The sequence below is a fragment of the Lycorma delicatula genome, chromosome 1, assembly GCF_047948215.1.
Source record: "Lycorma delicatula isolate Av1 chromosome 1, ASM4794821v1, whole genome shotgun sequence".
NCBI classification, from domain to species: domain Eukaryota; kingdom Metazoa; phylum Arthropoda; class Insecta; order Hemiptera; family Fulgoridae; genus Lycorma; species Lycorma delicatula.
The window spans coordinates 344,493,842-344,508,237 of NC_134455.1; the positions used below are offsets into that span (position 1 = coordinate 344,493,842).

The window sequence follows — 14,396 nt, forward strand, 5'->3', positions numbered from 1 at the left end:
AACAACCTCTCCTAATTCAAAACTTACAATCAGACCAAATAACCCAGCAATTGCGACTCCTCCGGAAAAGGGGACGCATTGCTCCCTCCTCACAGATAGTGCCCCGTTGTGGCGTATTCCTGCTAGCCTATTAAAGAGTTAGCACCGAAAGGACTTCAGTGGACGGTCTGAAGGGGAATTACGTCGGGAGGACAGGCTTTATAAGCCTAGCCTTCCGCGGTCGGCCCATAAAATGGGTTCGGTAACGCTGGTATAACAACGGAATTGGAATGCAATTAAATCCGTCTTAAATTCACTATAATAATAATATACAAAAATTGAAAAATAAGAACCGAGACTAAAAGTGACCCTTTTAAAAACAAGCCCGATTAGAAAGATCCAGCAGCAAGGGACTCTGTCCAGGCTCTGCGATAAAGTAGGGAGTAATAGACTCCTGCCAACTTTGCATTCCATTCCATTCCATTCCTGCGTTCCACCAAATTCAAAGCATCATGCCACCTAAGACCAGCGGTAAAGCGGCCAAGAAGGCCGGCAAGGCGCAAAAGAACATCGCCAAGGGAGACAAGAAAAAGAAACGCAAGAGGAAGGAAAGCTACGCGGTGTACATCTACAAAGTGTTGAAGCAGGTCCATCCTGACACCGGCATCTCCTCTAAGGCGATGAGCATCATGAACAGCTTCGTTAACGATATATTCGAGCGCATCGCGGCCGAGGCTTCCAGGCTCGCCCACTACAACAAGCGGTCCACAATCACCAGCAGGGAGATCCAGACCGCCGTACGGCTTCTGTTGCCCGGTGAATTGGCCAAACACGCTGTCAGCGAAGGCACCAAGGCCGTAACCAAATACACGAGCTCTAAGTAAGCGGATGGAGCTGGTTACAATAGGCCATGTACTAAATATAAACGGCCCTTTTAAGGGCCACCACATTATAATTGAGGTTAAAAACATTTTGGTTCTTTGCTTATTGTACAGGCATATAAATTGCTTTTTTATGTACATAAATAATAAAATGTATGTACTCCGTAACACGAGATATGTAAATAGAAAAAGAAAAAACATTTTCCTTACCTTACTATTGCAGTTTTCCTTTAAGGTAAAAAAAAAAAAATGAACAAATGTGTAAGTGTAATTAAAACGCTTCGTTACCATGGTTTCAGGGGGGGGAGGGAAATTCACACATCTTGCCCAAAGCAAAGAACGCAACAAATAATGTTTTTAACCTCAATTATAATTTGCGAAAAAAATTTATTTTCTGGCGCCGGCCTACGTTGCAGTTGTTGACTCAAAATGAAGAAATTGCATGTATACTGAGCTATCTGGAAAAAAATGTTGATATCGGCAGGCATTATACCGCACCAACAACTCAAACACCCCCCACCGCCCGCTATCCGCGAAAAAAAAAACCGCCGCAAACCAGAAAATCATTTCACTTGACATATTATTATTACTTACCCATCACACACACACACACACAGGGAATGACCTTGAGGTAGGGGCGGTTGTCGAGTGAGTGGTAGCGCGTGCGCGCCATTGCACAAAATACACACTAACAAACGGGATGATAGATTCCGGTTACTTTTCAAAATCCAACTAACTACTACTGCTCCTCCTCCTCCTCTTCTTCTTCTTTCTTCACCGCCTACTACTACTACTACTACTGCTACTACTACTACTACTACTACTACTACTACTGCTACTCATCTTCATCATAATACTGTTTCATTTTTTTTTTTTTTTGTGTTTTGCAAGCCGTTACTTACATAACGGCAAAGCATAGCTGATTTTCTAATAATTAGACTGCTTTCCTGAATTTAGATTAATCGATTTCCTGAACTTGTACATTAAAAGAGAGATTGATTACTGATGTGTAAAACAAAAACAAAAAAAATCGTAAAAAATAACTTTAATTACATACAAATTGATCTATTTATCAAATAAATTCAATTTAAGTGCTCGTATAATAGAAGTGACCATAAATGTTCCGCTAAGTTTTCATTTTATTTACTTTCCATGAAACCTGGCATAGACTCGCGTGGATGGGGCAATTCGCTGGTTGGTAAAGGGGTTTGGGGTCAATATCTGCATGTGGTGGGGCACATAATTTCCTTTGGGTAAATTAAACAAAAAAAAAAAAATTCAACCGACCAGAATTTATATTATAAAATGGAGTTTTTTATTTTGTAAGATTTTTTAATATACTATCTTTCTCCAATATTCAAGAATAACCAACCAATGCTAGGAGAAAGTGAATAAAAACAACTTTGTTGTCATCACGTCGTTTCTTCTTCTTTTTTTTTTTTTTTCAGCGTTAATATTTTTAACACATTTCACAATAAATGGCGTTAATTTGCGTGATATATATATATATAATTGAAATATACCATTAACCGCTTTCATTTCACAACCGTCTTGTTTATGTCGCAGAGAACCCGGTTTAATTATGGTGAAAGCGATGAAGGCGCTGTATGCATAATTAGATTTAGGAAAATCTAATAAATATCAACCAACAAAAAAAAAGGTTATAAAAATTTATCCTAATGTGATATAGTATTTCAATAAATAATTTTCATTTTTTCTTTCCAGGATATAAGAAAACGTTTCCACAACACCGCTAAAGATAATTAGATGAGATTTTCAGGGTACAACAACCACGTTACAATACAACCCAACATGAGACATATTATTTAGCCTTAGAGAGAGAGAGAGAGAGAGAGAGAGAGAGAGAGAGAGAGTGAGTGAGTGAGTGAGTGAGTGAGAAAGAACGACCGAGTGAGTGAATGCCTGCGGTAGGTAGGGGCGGTCTTCTTATTATTTACTTTTTTTCTTATTAAATTACATTTTATGATTTTATACTCCATGCAACGGCGAAATCTCCGAGTATCGGAACAAATGAAATCAGATAGATAGATAGATAGATAGATAGATAGATAGATAGATAGATAGATAGATAGATGTATATATAAAAAGACAAAAAAAATAAATAATAATAATAATAAATAAAATTTCAACGGCTATTTCAATGAAATTCGGATCTTCGGTCGCATTTTTCCAAATGTACTTGGTGGCGGCGTAGTTATACGTATACAACCTGAAGTGAATGTACCTTAAAATTACCGTACGGAAGGGGTCCGGGTACACTTAACTCTTGTTAACGTGAACGAAAACCGCGCGACCGACCGATCTTTAATTAAACGTGTATTAAATGTACGCGGACAGCGAAAAAAAGAAAACACAAACTTAATGCAAAAGTGATTCGCGTCCGGTCGGTTAAGAGAGGCGGCCCGAATTTTTTTTTGGTTTTTTTTTTCTTTTCTTTCCCTCCCCGACGCTTTTTATTCGTAAGACATTAAGCCATTAACCTGTGCCCGTAAGCCTGCGCATGTACGTGTGTATGTGACATATATATATATATATATATATATATATATATATATATATATATATATATATATATCCGAGTGGGGCAGAAACCACCGGTTATATGTTTTGTATTTATGCAGAATTGTTGTATGTACGTTTTTTGTTTTGTTTTTTTTTTTTTTTTAATTTGGATTTATATCTTTTTTGTTTTTCTTTCCAGCGCTCCTGTTAACGTCAAACACGTCCAAACGTCTACACGTCTACAATCGTATGCTTGCATATCGCGCGTTGTGCAAACGGGTCGGCCGGCAGGAGTCTCTCTCTTCACTTCAGGCTAACGCAAAGCGTACGTATAATTCGAGCTACTTTATTTTTATCCCACTCTTATTTTCCCCCAACGGTTGATGTTATAGAAAAACTGAAAGTTACCGTACGACCGTCATTAGTTTATATCCGTCAGATTAATAATAATCGCATAGAATCCGATGAAAACTATTACTGTGTATGAAAACAGTGATGGGGATGTTGTCTAACCGTCGTACTTTGACGCTCGGACATATACATCGCAAAAAGATTGAATTCGCACACGTATCGTCGCAAAAACGAATCGAAAGAAACAACGGGATGTTTAACTTGGACGCGGGTGCTATATACAAATATTGCCACCGGTATTTACGATTTTTAAACGGTTTTACGGCGGTGCGACCACGCCGGTTCGGGATGTGTCCGGGATTTCGGTACCATTTAAGCTCCCGTACGGGCTGAAATCTAACGTTTAGCTCGTCACTACTGCAGCCCGGAATGTCGTTTACGAAACCGAACCGTGTACGTCGATAAAGATCGCAAGTTAAAGGAGAAAACGCGCGCCGAACGAACGGTGTAAGCACGATTCAGTGATGGCCGGGGTGACGTGCTAGCAGCCAAAGTCGCTGCTCCCTTTAAAGTCCGCCAAACTAACGTATATAGTAATAATTTTCCATTGGCTTTAGGTTTACGGGATATATACCGTTTCATACCAGCGTTATCATCCGATCCGCACAACAGCAACAGCAGCAGCATCATCATCATCATCATGTCAGACAGCACCGCTACAGCTTCAGCTCCCGTCGCCACAGCGACAACTCCGGCCAAGGCAGCTCCAGGGAAAAAGGCGGCATCCAAAGCAGGCGGTTCGAAGAAGCCGAGGTCTAAGCCGGCGCACCCGCCGACAGCCGATATGGTCAACGCGGCGATCGCCGGTCTCAAAGAGCGCGGCGGATCTTCTCTGCAGGCGATAAAGAAGTACATAGCAGCCAACTACAAGGTAGACGCCGAAAAGTTGGCCCCGTTCATCAAGAAATATCTGAAAACGGCGGTCGCGGCAGGCGCCCTCACGCAGCCGAAAGGTAAAGGAGCGTCCGGCTCTTTCAAGATATCAGTGAAGGGCGAAGGCAAAGCCGCCCCGGCTAAGAAACCGTCCGCTCCGAAGCCGAAACCGAAGAAAGCCGCAGCAGCCAGCAAACCGAAGAGCGCTTCTGCGAAGAAGGCGGCCGCCCCGAAACCGAAGTCTCCATCGAAGGCGAAAAAGGTGTCCAAGCCGCCGACCAAGAAACCAAAGTCTCCGAAGCCGAAGAAGGCAGCAGTGAAGAAACCAAAGTCGCCCAAGAAAGCAGCCGCTGGAAAGAAGAAGTAAACAGTAAAATTATTATTTTACTGTACGTAAATTATTAACAAATGGCCCTTTTCAGGGCCGCCACCAACGTATGAGGTTTTTTCGTTATACGTGTAAAAATAATATTTTGCCTCATCATGTTTCGGTGCTGTGCCGAGCCAAAGAAAAGTGGGGCGGACAAAGATCCCCTCTCTGTCCGTCATTAAATTATCACACGGACGGAACGTGTGGACCGTCCGTAGTATAGTATATCTCTCTCCCCCCCCGGATAGGCATTATTTATAATTATACAGGAGAGATTTTTTTTTTGGAACTTTTATATTTTTATTTATTAGTAAATTACACCCCCCCGCACAAACGGGTCGATCTTGTATTATTTTGTTTTGTGTTATTATACACATACACAAATATTTTCATCTCTCCCATAAAATCCGTATGCCGGGCCGGCGGCATATATATTATGTATGCCGCCATATATTATATGTGTGTAGGCGGCGGCTCTCGGCCCCCTTTTTTTTTTCATACACGGGAGCTTCGAATCCCGGTAATTTTCACACACATCAATCTCTCTCTCTCTCTCTCTCTCTCTCTCTCTCTCTCTCTAACCTTCCCTCCCTCCCTCCCTCCCGCCCCGCTAACTCCTCCTTCTTTCTCATCGTCCGTCATATATATATGGTGGCAATTGCCTCTGAACTCGGTGGGTGGTTAAATAAAACAACAAACAGCAAGAAATATATGTATATTATATATATATGAAATTATGACAAACAAAATAAAGAACTTATTATAATATAGGGGGTGTTGTTGGTTGTGTTTTTTTTCCCCCAAATTCCCACCGAAAGTAACCCTGTCTGTACCTCTAAGTCCAGCCCAGCCAGGCCCTCCTTCTTTGATTGAAGAAAACAACCCCCAACCCGGTGAAGATAGAAAATTATCATTATTTTACTATACTCTCTCTATCTACTACTATATATATATATATATGTGTTGGGTTGTGAATATTGGAATAATTTTTTCTTTGCAGTTTTATATATATGGAAAACAGAATAACATTGGTGGTTTTTTTTTTTTTTTCTTTTCTCTTCGGCCGAAAAAAAAAAAAAAAGAACCAACCACAACATTTAAAAAACCTCGCATTAAAAATTGTGGCCCTGAAAAGGGCCGTTGTAAAGATTTTGAATATGATGGTAGTAGTGCGCGCGGACCGTACGTATACGCCACCTCAAATTAAGCTCTCTCTCCGCGAATACGACGAGCCAGCTGGATGTCTTTCGGCATAATTGTCACACGTTTGGCGTGGATGGCGCACAGATTTGTGTCTTCAAACAGCCCGACCAGATAAGCCTCGCTGGCTTCCTGCAGAGCCATGACGGCGGAACTCTGGAACCGGAGATCGGTCTTGAAGTCCTGCGCTATCTCACGTACCAGCCGCTGGAACGGCAGCTTGCGTATGAGTAGCTCCGTGCTCTTCTGGTATCTACGGATCTCACGGAGGGCGACAGTTCCAGGCCTGTAGCGATGAGGTTTCTTCACGCCGCCGGTGGCCGGGGCGCTCTTGCGTGCCGCCTTGGTCGCCAGCTGCTTCCTGGGAGCTTTGCCACCGGTGGATTTGCGGGCGGTCTGCTTGGTACGGGCCATTTTTCCTGACGGCAATAACTAGTCGGTGCTGCTGCTGGTTTACAAATTCACGCTGTTAAGACCTCCTGTTCGGATGCACAGAAAGCAATGCCCTAGAAAGTAAACGGGACCGGTATTTATTGCCGGCTCGGTCTCACGTGATTGGTCAAAATGGGCCGCTCCTATTGGCCGCCTCGACTGCCCAATCACGCGGCCTTAAGAGAGCATAAAAGTGAGGGATACCGGGACGGCGGCTTCAGATCGACTGACCTGCTCGCTGAGAAACAAGTTTTTTGCTCGTCATTTGAAGTTAAGCTGCTGCTATGACCGGTCGCGGGAAAGGAGGTAAAGGTTTGGGCAAAGGCGGAGCCAAGCGTCACCGCAAGGTCCTGCGAGACAACATCCAGGGCATCACCAAGCCGGCCATCAGGCGTCTGGCCCGCCGCGGCGGTGTGAAACGTATCTCAGGTCTCATATACGAAGAGACCAGAGGAGTACTTAAAGTGTTCCTCGAGAACGTAATCAGAGACGCAGTCACTTACACCGAACACGCAAAGAGGAAAACTGTAACCGCCATGGACGTGGTGTACGCGCTGAAGAGGCAAGGCAGAACTCTGTACGGCTTCGGCGGTTAAGCGGTCACCGTTCCCGCTGGTCTACGAATATTAAAACGGCCCTTTTAAGGGCCACCCACCAACCAAGAGGTTAATAAAATAGTAGTCTTATCTTTATGTGTAAATCATCATCAACTAAGAAGAAGAATTAATTTGATGATACAATTTACTTTTACCTTACCTGTGAGATAAAATATTTGTTTGACTGGCAGCAAAAGAGAGAGAGAGAGAAAAAAAGAAGTATATGTATGATTGATGATGTGTGTGTGTGTACTTTTTTTTTTACTTTTAAGATTTAAAATGAATTAATCCGCGTGTAGGTTTTTTATATCCATGTGGATCGTCGTCAGAACACTACTTACTACTAAGGAAGAGAGAGAAATTTACAATAACTACTACATTTTGTACTTGTGTTTGTTGTTGAGCTTACGAAAATTGAAGAAGGAAGGTACACAAGCAATACAACTTCTTAGTTAGTTAGTAGTAGTAGTATACTGTACGATGTGTTGTTGTTAACTTCCCATTCAATATAATATGATTGATTGATTTTCTTCTTTTTTTTTTTTTTTGTATTCATTCCCTTGGACGGACCGGCCGGTGTGAACGGTGATTAAAAATAAATAGCATGCCGCATTCGTGCATATATATATATATATATATATATATATGTTTGGGACCTCAACAGGTTCGTAGCGGTTAAAAAGTACGTTCTCACCAGGACCTACCTTACAACCTCTATTATTATACTAACTATGTATGTAGGGGGGAAATTAATTTAAATGTGTATGTATTATTTATATGTATGTATCCACATCCACCCAACTGTGTGTTGTTTTACTTTAAAAGAATTTAATCATCATTTATGCACGCCAGTTCAACAAGCCTTTTTTTTTTAAACCTTTTCAAACATGGTGGCCCTTAAAAGGGCCGTTTTAATTTGTCTGACGATTGTTTGTGAAGTATCGGACCGGTGATTAGAGCGCTTCTTAAGCTTTCTTCTCGGTCTTCTTCGGCAGAAGCACGGCTTGAATGTTCGGCAAGACACCACCTTGTGCGATGGTGACCCCGGACAAAAGCTTGTTTAACTCCTCGTCATTGCGGATGGCCAACTGCAAGTGCCTCGGGATGATACGAGTTTTCTTGTTGTCCCTGGCCGCGTTTCCTGCCAACTCCAATACTTCCGCAGCCAAATATTCCATGACGGCAGCCAGGTAGACCGGAGCGCCCGCTCCGACACGTTCTGCGTAGTTGCCCTTCCTGAGAAGACGGTGGATTCTGCCCACCGGGAATTGAAGACCGGCGCGGGAAGACCGCGACTTTGCCTTTCCCTTCACTTTACCACCCTTTCCGCGACCTGACATCGTTTGGCTGCTGCTGCTGTGAACTTGGAATGAACAAACACGAAGGAATGACCCGACGGCCGTCGGTCTGACTCTATTTACGGTTTCAAGCACCGACCACTATTGGGCTCACCGTTGCCGTCGTCGCGGCGAAACCTTTCGATTGGTCAGTTCAGCCAGCTGTTTCGGTTCCTCGACCGCCATTGGTCGGGGCACCTTAAAAGTTAACGGTATCCGCAATTTTGGCGTTTCCTATACGGTCCGCCAAGTTTATATATAAACTTTAATGAAGGCCACACGATTGGTCGGCAAGTTGCCATACGTTGTTTGCAGCCTCGTCATTCGTGGGAAAAGGGAATTTCTTTTCGACGGGCCGGTCTTATTGGGAGCAAAAATACCGATTTCTATCATAAATAGGTCCTTCCGTACCTGCGTTCCACCAAATTCAAAGCATCATGCCACCTAAGACCAGCGGTAAAGCGGCCAAGAAGGCCGGCAAGGCGCAAAAGAACATCGCCAAGGGAGACAAGAAAAAGAAACGCAAGAGGAAGGAAAGCTACGCGGTGTACATCTACAAAGTGTTGAAGCAGGTCCATCCTGACACCGGCATCTCCTCTAAGGCGATGAGCATCATGAACAGCTTCGTTAACGATATATTCGAGCGCATCGCGGCCGAGGCTTCCAGGCTCGCCCACTACAACAAGCGGTCCACAATCACCAGCAGGGAGATCCAGACCGCCGTACGGCTTCTGTTGCCCGGTGAATTGGCCAAACACGCTGTCAGCGAAGGCACCAAGGCCGTAACCAAATACACGAGCTCTAAGTAAGCGGATGGAGCTGGTTACAATAGGCCATGTACTAAATATAAACGGCCCTTTTAAGGGCCACCACATTATAATTGAGGTTAAAAACATTTTGGTTCTTTGCTTATTGTACAGGCATATAAATTGCTTTTTTATGTACATAAATAATAAAATGTATGTACTCCGTAACACGAGATATGTAAATAGAAAAAGAAAAAACATTTTCCTTACCTTACTATTGCAGTTTTCCTTTAAGGTAAAAAAAAAAAAATGAACAAATGTGTAAGTGTAATTAAAACGCTTCGTTACCATGGTTTCAGGGGGGGGAGGGAAATTCACACATCTTGCCCAAAGCAAAGAACGCAACAAATAATGTTTTTAACCTCAATTATAATTTGCGAAAAAAATTTATTTTCTGGCGCCGGCCTACGTTGCAGTTGTTGACTCAAAATGAAGAAATTGCATGTATACTGAGCTATCTGGAAAAAAATGTTGATATCGGCAGGCATTATACCGCACCAACAACTCAAACACCCCCCACCGCCCGCTATCCGCGAAAAAAAAAACCGCCGCAAACCAGAAAATCATTTCACTTGACATATTATTATTACTTACCCATCACACACACACACACACAGGGAATGACCTTGAGGTAGGGGCGGTTGTCGAGTGAGTGGTAGCGCGTGCGCGCCATTGCACAAAATACACACTAACAAACGGGATGATAGATTCCGGTTACTTTTCAAAATCCAACTAACTACTACTGCTCCTCCTCCTCCTCTTCTTCTTCTTTCTTCACCGCCTACTACTACTACTACTACTGCTACTACTACTACTACTACTACTACTACTACTGCTACTCATCTTCATCATAATACTGTTTCATTTTTTTTTTTTTTTGTGTTTTGCAAGCCGTTACTTACATAACGGCAAAGCATAGCTGATTTTCTAATAATTAGACTGCTTTCCTGAATTTAGATTAATCGATTTCCTGAACTTGTACATTAAAAGAGAGATTGATTACTGATGTGTAAAACAAAAACAAAAAAAATCGTAAAAAATAACTTTAATTACATACAAATTGATCTATTTATCAAATAAATTCAATTTAAGTGCTCGTATAATAGAAGTGACCATAAATGTTCCGCTAAGTTTTCATTTTATTTACTTTCCATGAAACCTGGCATAGACTCGCGTGGATGGGGCAATTCGCTGGTTGGTAAAGGGGTTTGGGGTCAATATCTGCATGTGGTGGGGCACATAATTTCCTTTGGGTAAATTAAACAAAAAAAAAAAAATTCAACCGACCAGAATTTATATTATAAAATGGAGTTTTTTATTTTGTAAGATTTTTTAATATACTATCTTTCTCCAATATTCAAGAATAACCAACCAATGCTAGGAGAAAGTGAATAAAAACAACTTTGTTGTCATCACGTCGTTTCTTCTTCTTTTTTTTTTTTTTTCAGCGTTAATATTTTTAACACATTTCACAATAAATGGCGTTAATTTGCGTGATATATATATATATAATTGAAATATACCATTAACCGCTTTCATTTCACAACCGTCTTGTTTATGTCGCAGAGAACCCGGTTTAATTATGGTGAAAGCGATGAAGGCGCTGTATGCATAATTAGATTTAGGAAAATCTAATAAATATCAACCAACAAAAAAAAAGGTTATAAAAATTTATCCTAATGTGATATAGTATTTCAATAAATAATTTTCATTTTTTCTTTCCAGGATATAAGAAAACGTTTCCACAACACCGCTAAAGATAATTAGATGAGATTTTCAGGGTACAACAACCACGTTACAATACAACCCAACATGAGACATATTATTTAGCCTTAGAGAGAGAGAGAGAGAGAGAGAGAGAGAGAGAGAGAGAGTGAGTGAGTGAGTGAGTGAGTGAGAAAGAACGACCGAGTGAGTGAATGCCTGCGGTAGGTAGGGGCGGTCTTCTTATTATTTACTTTTTTTCTTATTAAATTACATTTTATGATTTTATACTCCATGCAACGGCGAAATCTCCGAGTATCGGAACAAATGAAATCAGATAGATAGATAGATAGATAGATAGATAGATAGATAGATAGATAGATAGATAGATGTATATATAAAAAGACAAAAAAAATAAATAATAATAATAATAAATAAAATTTCAACGGCTATTTCAATGAAATTCGGATCTTCGGTCGCATTTTTCCAAATGTACTTGGTGGCGGCGTAGTTATACGTATACAACCTGAAGTGAATGTACCTTAAAATTACCGTACGGAAGGGGTCCGGGTACACTTAACTCTTGTTAACGTGAACGAAAACCGCGCGACCGACCGATCTTTAATTAAACGTGTATTAAATGTACGCGGACAGCGAAAAAAAGAAAACACAAACTTAATGCAAAAGTGATTCGCGTCCGGTCGGTTAAGAGAGGCGGCCCGAATTTTTTTTTGGTTTTTTTTTTCTTTTCTTTCCCTCCCCGACGCTTTTTATTCGTAAGACATTAAGCCATTAACCTGTGCCCGTAAGCCTGCGCATGTACGTGTGTATGTGACATATATATATATATATATATATATATATATATATATATATATATATATATATATATATATATACCGAGTGGGGCAGAAACCACCGGTTATATGTTTTGTATTTATGCAGAATTGTTGTATGTACGTTTTTTGTTTTGTTTTTTTTTTTTTTTTAATTTGGATTTATATCTTTTTTGTTTTTCTTTCCAGCGCTCCTGTTAACGTCAAACACGTCCAAACGTCTACACGTCTACAATCGTATGCTTGCATATCGCGCGTTGTGCAAACGGGTCGGCCGGCAGGAGTCTCTCTCTTCACTTCAGGCTAACGCAAAGCGTACGTATAATTCGAGCTACTTTATTTTTATCCCACTCTTATTTTCCCCCAACGGTTGATGTTATAGAAAAACTGAAAGTTACCGTACGACCGTCATTAGTTTATATCCGTCAGATTAATAATAATCGCATAGAATCCGATGAAAACTATTACTGTGTATGAAAACAGTGATGGGGATGTTGTCTAACCGTCGTACTTTGACGCTCGGACATATACATCGCAAAAAGATTGAATTCGCACACGTATCGTCGCAAAAACGAATCGAAAGAAACAACGGGATGTTTAACTTGGACGCGGGTGCTATATACAAATATTGCCACCGGTATTTACGATTTTTAAACGGTTTTACGGCGGTGCGACCACGCCGGTTCGGGATGTGTCCGGGATTTCGGTACCATTTAAGCTCCCGTACGGGCTGAAATCTAACGTTTAGCTCGTCACTACTGCAGCCCGGAATGTCGTTTACGAAACCGAACCGTGTACGTCGATAAAGATCGCAAGTTAAAGGAGAAAACGCGCGCCGAACGAACGGTGTAAGCACGATTCAGTGATGGCCGGGGTGACGTGCTAGCAGCCAAAGTCGCTGCTCCCTTTAAAGTCCGCCAAACTAACGTATATAGTAATAATTTTCCATTGGCTTTAGGTTTACGGGATATATACCGTTTCATACCAGCGTTATCATCCGATCCGCACAACAGCAACAGCAGCAGCATCATCATCATCATCATGTCAGACAGCACCGCTACAGCTTCAGCTCCCGTCGCCACAGCGACAACTCCGGCCAAGGCAGCTCCAGGGAAAAAGGCGGCATCCAAAGCAGGCGGTTCGAAGAAGCCGAGGTCTAAGCCGGCGCACCCGCCGACAGCCGATATGGTCAACGCGGCGATCGCCGGTCTCAAAGAGCGCGGCGGATCTTCTCTGCAGGCGATAAAGAAGTACATAGCAGCCAACTACAAGGTAGACGCCGAAAAGTTGGCCCCGTTCATCAAGAAATATCTGAAAACGGCGGTCGCGGCAGGCGCCCTCACGCAGCCGAAAGGTAAAGGAGCGTCCGGCTCTTTCAAGATATCAGTGAAGGGCGAAGGCAAAGCCGCCCCGGCTAAGAAACCGTCCGCTCCGAAGCCGAAACCGAAGAAAGCCGCAGCAGCCAGCAAACCGAAGAGCGCTTCTGCGAAGAAGGCGGCCGCCCCGAAACCGAAGTCTCCATCGAAGGCGAAAAAGGTGTCCAAGCCGCCGACCAAGAAACCAAAGTCTCCGAAGCCGAAGAAGGCAGCAGTGAAGAAACCAAAGTCGCCCAAGAAAGCAGCCGCTGGAAAGAAGAAGTAAACAGTAAAATTATTATTTTACTGTACGTAAATTATTAACAAATGGCCCTTTTCAGGGCCGCCACCAACGTATGAGGTTTTTTCGTTATACGTGTAAAAATAATATTTTGCCTCATCATGTTTCGGTGCTGTGCCGAGCCAAAGAAAAGTGGGGCGGACAAAGATCCCCTCTCTGTCCGTCATTAAATTATCACACGGACGGAACGTGTGGACCGTCCGTAGTATAGTATATCTCTCTCCCCCCCCGGATAGGCATTATTTATAATTATACAGGAGAGATTTTTTTTTTGGAACTTTTATATTTTTATTTATTAGTAAATTACACCCCCCCGCACAAACGGGTCGATCTTGTATTATTTTGTTTTGTGTTATTATACACATACACAAATATTTTCATCTCTCCCATAAAATCCGTATGCCGGGCCGGCGGCATATATATTATGTATGCCGCCATATATTATATGTGTGTAGGCGGCGGCTCTCGGCCCCCTTTTTTTTTTCATACACGGGAGCTTCGAATCCCGGTAATTTTCACACACATCAATCTCTCTCTCTCTCTCTCTCTCTCTCTCTCTCTCTCTCTAACCTTCCCTCCCTCCCTCCCTCCCGCCCCGCTAACTCCTCCTTCTTTCTCATCGTCCGTCATATATATATGGTGGCAATTGCCTCTGAACTCGGTGGGTGGTTAAATAAAACAACAAACAGCAAGAAATATATGTATATTATATATATATGAAATTATGACAAACAAAATAAAGAACTTATTATAATATAGGGGGTGTTGTTGGTTGTGTTTTTTTTCCCCCAA

General features: G+C 42.1%; 7 protein-coding genes across 7 annotated transcripts; 5 read left to right on the forward strand and 2 right to left on the reverse strand.

Annotated features, from left to right (window-relative positions):
- The first annotated feature begins 490 nt into the window (after window positions 1–490).
- On the forward strand, window positions 491–1,363 carry LOC142334404 (histone H2B). Its single transcript, XM_075382384.1, has one exon. The coding sequence runs from the start codon at window positions 492–494 to the stop codon at window positions 861–863; it is 372 nt and encodes a 123-aa protein (XP_075238499.1). The 5' UTR covers window position 491; the 3' UTR covers window positions 864–1,363.
- Window positions 1,364–4,363: 3,000 nt separating this feature from the next.
- LOC142334367 (histone H1-like) lies at window positions 4,364–5,097 on the forward strand. Its single transcript, XM_075382346.1, has one exon. It carries the CDS (start codon window positions 4,435–4,437, stop codon window positions 5,032–5,034), a length of 600 nt encoding a protein of 199 aa, XP_075238461.1. The 5' UTR covers window positions 4,364–4,434; the 3' UTR covers window positions 5,035–5,097.
- A 1,051-nt stretch (window positions 5,098–6,148) lies between these two features.
- On the reverse strand, window positions 6,149–6,724 carry LOC142318400 (histone H3). The gene has a single exon (XM_075354983.1). The coding sequence runs from the start codon at window positions 6,649–6,651 to the stop codon at window positions 6,241–6,243; it is 411 nt and encodes a 136-aa protein (XP_075211098.1). The 5' UTR covers window positions 6,652–6,724; the 3' UTR covers window positions 6,149–6,240.
- A 107-nt stretch (window positions 6,725–6,831) lies between these two features.
- On the forward strand, window positions 6,832–7,513 carry LOC142334405 (histone H4). The gene has a single exon (XM_075382385.1). The coding sequence runs from the start codon at window positions 6,954–6,956 to the stop codon at window positions 7,263–7,265; it is 312 nt and encodes a 103-aa protein (XP_075238500.1). The 5' UTR covers window positions 6,832–6,953; the 3' UTR covers window positions 7,266–7,513.
- A 538-nt stretch (window positions 7,514–8,051) lies between these two features.
- On the reverse strand, window positions 8,052–8,644 carry LOC142334389 (histone H2A). Its single transcript, XM_075382368.1, has one exon. The coding sequence runs from the start codon at window positions 8,603–8,605 to the stop codon at window positions 8,231–8,233; it is 375 nt and encodes a 124-aa protein (XP_075238483.1). The 5' UTR covers window positions 8,606–8,644; the 3' UTR covers window positions 8,052–8,230.
- Window positions 8,645–8,948: 304 nt separating this feature from the next.
- Window positions 8,949–9,911, forward strand: LOC142334392 (histone H2B). Its single transcript, XM_075382372.1, has one exon. It carries the CDS (start codon window positions 9,040–9,042, stop codon window positions 9,409–9,411), a length of 372 nt encoding a protein of 123 aa, XP_075238487.1. The 5' UTR covers window positions 8,949–9,039; the 3' UTR covers window positions 9,412–9,911.
- A 3,007-nt stretch (window positions 9,912–12,918) lies between these two features.
- LOC142334370 (histone H1-like) lies at window positions 12,919–13,652 on the forward strand. The gene has a single exon (XM_075382349.1). The coding sequence runs from the start codon at window positions 12,990–12,992 to the stop codon at window positions 13,587–13,589; it is 600 nt and encodes a 199-aa protein (XP_075238464.1). The 5' UTR covers window positions 12,919–12,989; the 3' UTR covers window positions 13,590–13,652.
- Window positions 13,653–14,396: the final 744 nt, after the last annotated feature.